Source organism: Notolepis coatsorum, assembly GCF_963971535.1.
Source record: "Notolepis coatsorum genome assembly, chromosome: 4".
Lineage (NCBI taxonomy): Eukaryota > Metazoa > Chordata > Actinopteri > Aulopiformes > Paralepididae > Notolepis > Notolepis coatsorum.
In genome coordinates, this window is record NC_140168.1 from 27,798,259 (window position 1) to 27,808,835 (window position 10,577).

General features: G+C 44.7%; 1 protein-coding gene across 3 annotated transcripts in view; it reads right to left on the minus strand.

Moving 5' to 3' along the window:
* Positions 1 to 10,092, minus strand: part of LOC311227264 (CMP-N-acetylneuraminate-beta-galactosamide-alpha-2,3-sialyltransferase 1-like) — a 90,198-nt gene extending 80,106 nt beyond the window's left edge. For all 3 annotated transcript variants that reach the window (XM_084312858.1, XM_084312859.1, XM_084312857.1), the window contains exon 1: positions 9,851 to 10,092. In XM_084312858.1, coding sequence (XP_084168984.1) covers positions 9,851 to 9,893 — 43 coding nt within the window. In that variant the 5' untranslated portion in view covers positions 9,894 to 10,092. The remainder of the gene's footprint in view (positions 1 to 9,850) is intronic.
* Between the last annotated feature and the right edge of the window lie 485 nt (positions 10,093 to 10,577).

Below are 10,577 nucleotides of genomic sequence, written 5' to 3' on the forward strand. Positions count from 1 at the left end.
TCCTTCGACAAACTCTGTCCCCTCGGTGAGAAGTCTGCCCGCCGTTCCCCACCCAGTCCATGGCTGATGGAGGCAGTGAGGGAAGAAATAGTGAAAATATAGAAAGACTTGCCTCACTGGTGACATCACCACATATCACAACCTCTTATTAGCTTTCTCCAAAACCATTACTACTGCCAAAGCTTCTTTCTTTCACCACAGGATCGAGGCCTCGGCCAAGAACCTTTGCAAACTGCACGCCACCATGTCCTCCCCCCTCACTCCCCCTCTACCCCCTCCTTTCTCTCTGCCAAAGACTTTGTGATTTTCTTCTTTGAGAACATCCGCAGCTTCTTCCAACCCCCACCTATTCCAAATTCTGAATCGAGAACGCCATCCTTCACTCTGTCATATTTCTCTCCCATTACAGACGGAGAGGCCTTAACATTGGTAATGTTGAACCGTCCCACTCTATGCCAGCTGGACCCGCTACCCTCCCCACTCCTCCAGACCATAGCACCAGATATCCTCCCATTCCTAACGGCAACCATTAACTCCTCCCTCAACTCGGGGGTGGTCCCCCCCCCAGTAAAACTAGCCAGAGTCACACCGCTCATAAAAAAAACAACCATGAACCCCACCGTCATAGACAACTATCGTCCTGTCTCTCTTCTCTCCTTCCTCTCTAAATCTCTTGAACGTGCTGTATCCAACCAACTTACTGATTATCTCTTACAGAATGACCTCCTAGGACCTAGACCCTAATCTGTCAGGCTTCAGGACCAGTCACTCCACAGAGACGGCCCTCATAGCGGTCACAGAGACTCTTCACTTAGCAAAAGCAAAGGGCCTCTCCTCTGTCCTGACTCTCCTGGACCTGTCTGCAACCTTCGACAGTCAACCACCAGATCCTCCTCACATCCCTCGCAGGAATGGGAGTGGCTGGCTCTACGCTGGCATGGCTGACATCCTACCTCGACAACCGCTCCTACCAAGTATCATGGAGAGACCACCCTTCGGACGGGTGTCCCCCAGGGCTCGGTCCTTGGACCCCTCCTCTTCTCCCTCTACACCAAATCTCTGGGTAACATTATCACGTCTCATGCCTTCTCATATCATTGCTATGCCGATGATACTCAACTCTTCCTCTCCTTTCCTCCCTCAGATATCCATCTCTCTGAGCGGATCTTGGCCTGTCTGTCCGACCTCTCCGCCTGGATGACGACCAACCACCTCAAACTGAACCTAAGCTAAACAGAATTGCTTCACCTGCCAGCCAAATCCTCCCCCCTGACCGACCTTTCCATCACAGTGGAGAATGTAGCTGTGGCCACGTCCCTTGTTGTTTATCCAAGCTGAAATAATCGATGCGTATTTATCATTAGATCAAATCTGCTATGATGATGTATTAGCATGTCTGCTAGCTCAGCATGTAAACATCCACACACAGCACTCAGGGGGAGCATTTAAGCATTTCCCTCCAAAATGATTAGACAGCATCTACGCTGTGCCCCTTAGCTGAACCACCACCACACACGAAATCCAAGGGGTTTCGGATTATTTTGGATCCCTACACAAATCCATGCATTATTGTAGTGTGGGTGTGTGCGAATAAAACAGAAGGGGGGGTGGCCGCTCTCCTCAGGAGACACATCCATCAGTCACGGGGGGGGGGGATCGCTTTTAGTCCAGCCACACGAACGGGGCCCTGCGCTATTAGTTCTGGCTCCGGCTCTGTCTAGCTGATCTATGGGGTACATTTAGAGCAAAACCAAGCTTTCTGCCTCGCCGAGCGCATCAGTGCGGCCGCCCATCCTATTTATGTGTGTGATTGTGTTTGAAAGGTCAGGGGGGGTCGGCCGCGCCCCGGTGGCGAGCCAGATGTGATTCATCTTTCAGCGTCTGAATGCATTGTCAGGGACAATAAACTCACAGGGGGAGCGATGACACGCCGACTGGCCTCACAGCTGACTGCGGCGAGGATGAGTCAGGATGACTACATCTGCCCCGTGACAGGGTTTGTTATGCCGGACCGGATCTATCTTCTTTACGACACAGCTACCGTAAATATTTGATATGTGGTTGGTGTCTAGCAGAACTATCTGTCATCCTACAGGTATCTACTCGTGAACTTTTATACGCAGCTCGCTGTAGAATTATATCTCTCATTCTACAGACGTCTACTCTACTCGCGAAGGTTCATACGCAGCTCGCTGTAGAAGTAAATCTGTCATTCTACAGACGTCTACTCTACTCGTGAACTTTTATACGCAGCTCGCTGTAGAATTATATCTGTCATTCTACAGCTTTCTATTCTACTCGTGAAGCCTCATACGCAGCTCGCTGTGGAATTATATCTGTCATTCTACAGACGTCTACTCTACTCGCGAAGGCTCATACGCAGCTCGCTGTAGAATTCAAATTTGAGACAAACATTGATTGATCAGTGGTGGAAGAGTGATTCTACCAAGGTACATGAACTGTAGAGTATTTGCATTTTAGGGAACCTTTTCCTTTTACTCCACTACATTTATCTGAACCCATTAGTTACGTTGAAGAAAAATATTTAGCATAGAAAACGTGGCAAAAATGTATGAAGATTATAATACTTTCAAATTTGAAGCCTGCCAACTTCAAGAGGACATAATCAGAGCAACGTAACTGGACCACATACTACTTTAACATCACCTACAGAGGTCAACGGTTCAGGGATTGAAGCACTGGAATCCACAAACATCATGTAGAATGCATTATTTTACCTTTGATACTTAAAGGGGCACTTCACCGATTTGCAACCTTGATCCTATGGTTCTATTGTGAGGAGGACGTGTGATAATCATGACATGTAACATGTTCTGTTGTGAGGAGGAGGTGTGATAATCAGACATGTAACATGTTCTGTTGTGAGGAGGACGTGTGATAATCATGACATGTAACGTGTTCTGTTGTGAGGAGGACGTGTGATAATCAGACATGTAACATGTTCTGTTGTGAGGAGGACGTGTGATAATCAGACATGTAACATGTTCTGTTGTGAGGAGGACGTGTGATAATCAGACATGTAACATGTTCTGTTGTGAGGAGGACGTGTGATAATCAGACATGTAACATGTTCTGTTGTGAGGAGGACGTGTGATAATCAGACATGTAACATGTTCTGTTGTGAGGAGGGCGTGTGATAATCAGACATGTAACATGTTCTGTTGTGAGGAGGACGTGTGATAATCAGACATGTAACATGTTCTGTTGTGAGGAGGACGTGTGATAATCATGACATGTAACATGTTCTGTTGTGAGGAGGACGTGTGATAATCAGACATGTAACATGTTCTATTGTGAGGAGGACGCGTGATAATCATGACATGTAACATGTTCTGTTGTGAGGAGGACGTGTGATAATCAGACATGTAACATGTTCTGTTGTGAGGAGGACGTGTGATAATCAGACATGTAACATGTTCTATTGTGAGGAGGACGCGTGATAATCATGACATGTAACATGTTCTGTTGTGAGGAGGACGTGTGATAATCAGACATGTAACATGTTCTGTTGTGAGGAGGACGTGTGATAATCAGACATGTAACATGTTCTGTTGTGAGGACATGTGATAATCAGACTCCGGATGACATCACAGAGAGGAGAGCAGACCTCTAGGCAACTGCACTGACACTATTTCCTCAACTATTTTCAACTGTAGTAAAGGCCAAACTCCAGGGAGGTTGATGAACTACTGGTTGAGGAACTAGTGTCTGCAGTTCTCTTGAGGTCAGATTCTGATTCTGTTTTGATTCTGATTATTTTATTGTCAGCTTTTTTAAATGTACTACATGCATTCAGAAAAAGGTGAGATGATTGCTTGTCTTTCCCGACTTCTCAACCGTAGTAGTAGATTTGTAAACATAATACACAATGAAAATCTATACAAACTATAAGCTATAACTATAAATATAAACTATAACTATAAACTGAATACGCTATACATATAAACTAAAACTATAAGCGAAACTATAAACTAGATATACAGTAATACACAACGTATATTCTATCTATACAAACTATACAATACAAGGTATATGTTAGCAGCAGTGTGTGCGTGTAATAAGTGTACTTGTGTGGTGTGTAAGTCACTTAAAGGGGACATGCATTGCTATTCCTAGCACTATTTGGGCAACTTTACACAATTCCTGTGAGTCTATTGAAGACATTTGTAAGGTTTTTTTTCAAAAAAAAATGCATTGTTTTATATTTCTAATCAAGTACTCAAAACCATCATTTTTCAGCCTCAAGATTTCAGGCTGTTATGGCCTGGCTCCGCCCATAAGCACTTTGAGTGACAGTCAGTCCACACTGTCTGCGACTGGTAGACAGAGAGAGATAGAGAGAGAGAGAGAGGGGGGGGGGGTGGGAGAGAGAGAGAGAGAGTTAGAGAGTTAGAGAGAGAGAGAGAGAGAGAGAGAGAGAGAGAGAGAGAGAGAGAGAGAGAGAGAGAGAGAGAGAGAGAGAGAGAGAGAGAGAGAGAGAGAGAGAGAGAGAGAGAGAGAGAGAGAGAGAGAGAGAGAGAGAGAGAGAGAGAGACAAAAAAAGATAGGCCGTTATTGATAAGGCCCCCTCTCTCCCTCCCGCTCTCTTCCTTTCTTTTTTTCTTTCTTTCACTCTCTCCCTCTCCCGTTTGGGGGTGTGTGCCGCGCGGCAGGTCCCCCCCCCCCCCCAAGTGCTCCCGAATGTGGGGGGGAGGGGGGGGGGACCTGCGCGTGGAGTGTTTGCACAGTGGTCTCTCCCTCTCTCTCTCCGTCTCTCCCTCTCTCTCTGTCTCTCCCTCCCTCTCTAGCCCTCTCTATCTCTCTCTCTCTCTCTCCCTCCAGAGTGCATGCAGAGGTGGGTTTCACTCTGCCGCAGTATGAGGAAGTGGTTTCCACTCTGTGTGTAGTCAGTCTAGGTAGATTGTGGGCTGGCATTAGCTACAACCACAGAGCCAATCACATCACTGTCCGCTACCCAGAGCCTGAGTGACGTCACGACATGGCTCAAATCAGGATGGCCTAATTTACTGGAGCAGAAAATGGTCTGAGCTGAATCAGAGCAATCCGCCAATATGGTATTTAGACACAAAAACACATTGATACTAACTCCTATTACTATAATACAATGCTAGAGACTGAAAAATGACATTTATAATGCATGTCACCTGTAAGGGCAACATAACAAGAAAAGATGCCAGTGAGGGAATACTGGGTGAAGCTCTTTCCAACGCGTGATGCTTCTTGATAATAAAATGATGTCTTCTCCTTGAGTACTGTTGAGAGTTTTTATTCTTACTTGCAGTGTGGACAAATATAAGCATATAAAATAAACCCAAAAAGTGACTCAATATAACTGAAAACAAAACAAACGAGCACGGTAAAAAGATAGTGTGGCTTCCCTGTGAACACATACATATAGACTGCACCTGAGCGCACATGAGCCCCGCCTCCTGTGCCCACTGCCAGCTAATTGGTCAACACTTTCATGGTGACACGGTGCCTTCATACAATAACATAACGTTAGAAAATCATTAAATTGGCTACAACACCCCGGCCCCCAATTGATACTATATAAACATGTAACAATTCAATGCATGCAAGTGATTGTAGCCAAGTGCGTAGTCCACGTTGATATTTAATTTGTAATGTCCAAAGTTCATGTAGTCCGAAGGAAAACAGATACTAATCTAATTAGCTTCCAAAAGAAGACAGATCTTGGTGATAGTTCAAAGTTCATGTAATCCAGTAGGGTTGGTAACCACAGTAATAGAAAATTGGCTTCAGTCTATTCAGCGTCCAATAGAAGATAGGTCTTTGCGATGGTTTGCTCCAGGACGTTGTACTTGATCCGGACATTCAAACTGCACAAGTCCATGTCTGACAGGATCCACGAGGCGCATTAGAGTCCGCTACCATGGAAACGTCTCCTATGAAAAGTTCATCTTGTTCTTTGGCCACCGTTGTCTTTGTCTTTTCCTCGCTGTCATCCCTCTTGTCCGACAGCTCCTGTTTCCTTTTCTTTTCCTAATTAGAGTCAATTGACATTGTCTTTACATTCCTTGTGTTCCTTGTGTGTGTAGCATCCACAGAGTCTCTTGCCTTTGTTGTGTTTCTCCAGGGAGTCTTTCCTCTCTTTAGCCATGTCAAATATGCCCTTTTTCCTCCTTCTTCTCTTTATGGTCTTTCTCTTTTTTTTCTGTTGGGAAGTGGTTCAGTTCATCCTGACCAGGTGTTGAGTCTTTCCTATGGGAGTCAGAGAGGCCTGGAGAATCACTTAACTTAGCTACACGGCATTTGTGGGATTTGTATTCCTTGTACTCCTTCACAGGACCATCCCAACTGTCATCCCCGTAGAGGCAGGAATCAAAGAAGGGGTCTGAGGCCCACCTGTCGTGGTGGTCATCGGAGGCACTGAGCTTGGCATCTTCCATATTCAGGAAACGGTTGTTGACGTCGTAACCTTTATGTTTCGGCTCCCCCTTTGGTGCCTTTTCATTTTTAGATTTCTCCTTCTCCTCCCTGGTGTTCTTCTCCTTGTCCATCTGCAGATGTTTCTCCTCGTTCTGTTCACTTTTCCTGTCAGCCTTTGAGGATGACTTCTCCTTGGACCTTTTCTCCTCTTTGTGAGCCTTAGGTTTCTCCTCCTTGAGCTTGTCTCTCTCTTTGAGGGTCCTTTCCTTCTTGGCTGATTCTTTAACTTTCTTAATTTTCTCCTTCTTCGCCGTTCTCTGCAGCTCTTTCCCAGAAGACCAGTCCTCGTCCTCAGGTTCCATTTTTGAAAGCCGCTCCTTTGACTTATCTTTCTGAGAAATGGAGATGCGGTTGGCTGTGACTGTGGGGCAGCTAATCCCACTCTCATTGCCTCCTCTCAATGGTCCGTTGACAACCCATCCCAAAAGGGTTTTAACAGCGTAAGGTCCTTTACCCCTGCTGTTTATCACCTCCCATGGCTCCATTGCGTCTGGAGTGTTAGTTCCAATTAACAACTCCACGTCAGCGTCAATAGCAGGAATTTCCACAGTGTTTAAATATGGCCAAGCATACAAGTCCTTTTGTCGCGGGATGTTATCGCGAGTCACAGGCATCTTGTGTTGAGTGTACACATCAGGCAACTCAATGTAGGTGTCACTGTTTAGTGCCGCAACCTCTAGTCCCGAGATGACGTGACTGTTGACAAAGTTTTCTTGGTTCATCGTTTTCATTAAGAATCTAGTGCTCCTTCCTGTCACGTTGAGCTTCCTCATGAGTTGCTCAGAGCAGAAAGTGGATGAACTGCCGGGATCTAAGAATGCATACGCTTCTAAGACTGTGTTGCCTTTCTTTGCCTTGATCTTGACAGGCACGATAGACAAGACGCAATTCTGTGCCCCGGCCCCTATGTGACCACAAGTTTTGGGAGTGGTGACTTGACTCATTCTGTTTTCATCTCGTGTGTCATCTTGTCGTGATCTTAGTTCTTTCCATTCCCTTTCATAAATATGTAGAATGGTAGGATGTCTTAGGTTACATATTTTACAAAACAGCCTACTATGGCACTGTGAACTTATGTGCCCGACATATAGACATCCAAAACAAGCGCCCTTTCTTTTTAGAAAGTCTATTTTTTCACCATGCCGCTTTTTCTCCATCTTAGAACATGTTTCCAAACTGTGGCCCTCTTCACATAGCAGGCAGGATTCTCTTATTGGTTTGTCTCTCTCCTCTTGATTGTCAAACTCAACAGGTGCCACAAATGTAGCAAAACTGCTTCCTCTCTCCTGCAGGCGTCCTTGTGAAGTTTTGTTTCCAATCTTTAACTTTGACATTGAGACAACAGTGTCTAGAATGTCCCCGTACAGTGGGTCAGATGCAATAGACACTTGTCTTTCAATGAAGGTGACAACTTCACTGAAACCTGCTTGACGATGGTGTCTCTCCTGGTATTCAAAAGCAATGTTTCTCCATCTGTCTCTGAGTTTGTAAGGTAGCTTCATGATTATTGCCCGTAGGTTTGATGGCATGTTCATTTCAGACATGTAGCTGATGTCTTCCATGGCATTACAGCAGATGCGTAGAAATAACAAAAATGCTTGTAAGGCCTTGATATCCTCTGATTTTACAGGTACCCATCCAAACGCTCTCTCCATATATGCAGTGGCTATTTTCTGCTCATTTCCAAAACGTTCATGCAGAAGCGTTCTAGCCTTGTGATACCCCCTGTCGGATGGCATATGTTGACAGCTCTTTACCAGCTCTTTAGGTTGCCCTCTAGTGTACTGCTCCAGGTAGTACAAGCAGTCCACACTGTCCACAGCCTTTCCTTCCACGCCATGTTCAAAGGCTCTAATGAATGTGTTGTACTCAAAGGGGTTTCCATCAAAGATTGGTATATCCCTGGGGGGTAGTGATAAGGAAACTTGCTGTTGCACAAGTAATGCTGTAATGTCATTTTGCTTCTGCATGATCGTGAAGATATTGCCTTGATCCTCACTGCTTTGAATGGGTTGCTGCGGTGAATATACAGCATGGGGTAGGTGTAGAGATCATTGTGGCATGCTTGCAGTGAGAGCACTTGGTTTTGTTTTGGTTCCTTGAGAAATGATTTCCTTGTGCCGGGTGGCTACAGTACTGAGCTGCTTGTATGGCTTTTGGTGTGATTGAGTTGGTCTTGCAGGTTTGCTGCCTCCTGTTGGTGGATAGTTGACATGACAGTCTGACATTGATGGAATAAATTGTACAGCAGAGGGTTGAGAGCAGCCTTTTCTTTTGACGCATAAGAGTTCATTCCATCTGTAACTCTGCTTTCAATGTCAGACCCTCTGTTCCTGAGAACATTCACCTTAGCTGTCTGAGCAGCAATTTGACTTTGTATTTGAAGCAATTGTCTTTTTTTCCTTATTTGTACCTCCTGGGCTTCCATTTGTGCCTTTAATTGTACCTCCTGAGCTTCCATTTCATGACTTTCTTTTAACGCCATTTCCAATACCACGAGTGCCGCCACCTCTGCCTGTGCCAAGATGGATGCAGAAATGTTTGATGACATTGAGTGTCGGGTAGAACTACCACGTGACACCCTTGAGTTACCCGTATTGGAAACACTGTCATCTGGCCCAATACTATTCACCTCCTCGTTTCATTTGACACAAAGTTGAAATTTGAACCATCATTATCAAGACCCTCGTTTGTATATGACACAGCATTGTTATTTGAACCGTTGTTATTCAGAACCTCATTTGTACTCGACACAGCATTGTTCTTTGGGTCAACCACAACCTCAGTTGCATTGGGCACACCATTGAATTCGTAACCATTGTCATCAACTTGTGTGGCATGCACTGCTCCCTGTTAGCACACACCCATTTCTCCATTTTGTCAATGATTTGATTAACATTGTGCAAGTGACCTTGAAACCATTCTGTTTGTTTAGACATTTCGTCGTCGGGCAATAGAGGTTTTAGTGATTCATGTACCCGTGTAGTTTCACCAACCAACTTCCACAGTGTGTCGTGCTTAATTTGCATGACGGAAATATTTTCATTTGAGCACATCATTTGATCCAACTCTTTAGCCATTTTACACAATTGTTTCAGTCCAAAGTTCCTTTCTTTATGCAACAACATGATCTTTGTTTCCAAAGCTTTAAATGTGGGCTTAGAAAGCCTTTTGCCAAGTTCATTGTCTGTTTCAATCTTGATTGACAGCTGCCTCCATTTCAACGTTAATTTCCTGATTCCCCACGCTACTCATGTCTACAATGTCAAGCAATAGGCGGAGGTTTTATTTAGAATTCTTGGTAGGATTTGCCTTTATCCATTTGCGCGAGGCCACTCCTTCCACAACTTTATTCCATTCATTCATGAATCCGTCTCACCGTAACTTCTTTGATGTGTTGTTCCGCGTTGTGCTGCGTGCATGTTGATATTGTGGTTGAACCGGCAGAAACGTCAATGAAAGGGGCGCTGTTCCTTGACTCCTTCCGTATCTGTCTGTCTTTGAAAACAATCTTGTTTAGAAGCTTATCTTTTTACTTGTGTAAGGGCAACATAACAAGAAAAGATGCCAGTGAGGGAATACTGGGTGAAGCTCTTTCCAACGCGTGATGCTTGTTGATAATAAAATGATGTCTTCTCCTTGAGTACTGTTGAGAGTTTTTATTCTTACTTGCAGTGTGGACAAATATAAGCATATAAAATAAACCCAAAAGTGACTCAATATAACTAAAAACAAAAACAAACGAGCACGGTAAAAAGATAGTGTGGCTTCCCTGTGATAATTACCCAATTTCCCTGCCGCTGCACACCTGTGAACACATACATATAGACTGCACCTGAGCGCACATGAGCCCCGCCTCCTGTGCCCACTGCCAGCTAATTGGTCAACACTTTCATGGTGACACGGTGCCTTCATACAATAACATAACGTCAGAAAATCATTAAATTGGCTACAACATCACCTTTAAGGTGCTTTTTGTGCGTATGCTCATGTGATAATTCAGAGTCTCAGTCTATCCATCAGTAGTCTCTCTCTCTCAGTAGTCGCTCTCTCTCTCTCTCTCTCTCTCTCTCTCTCTCTCTCTCTCTCTCTCTCTCTCTCTCTCT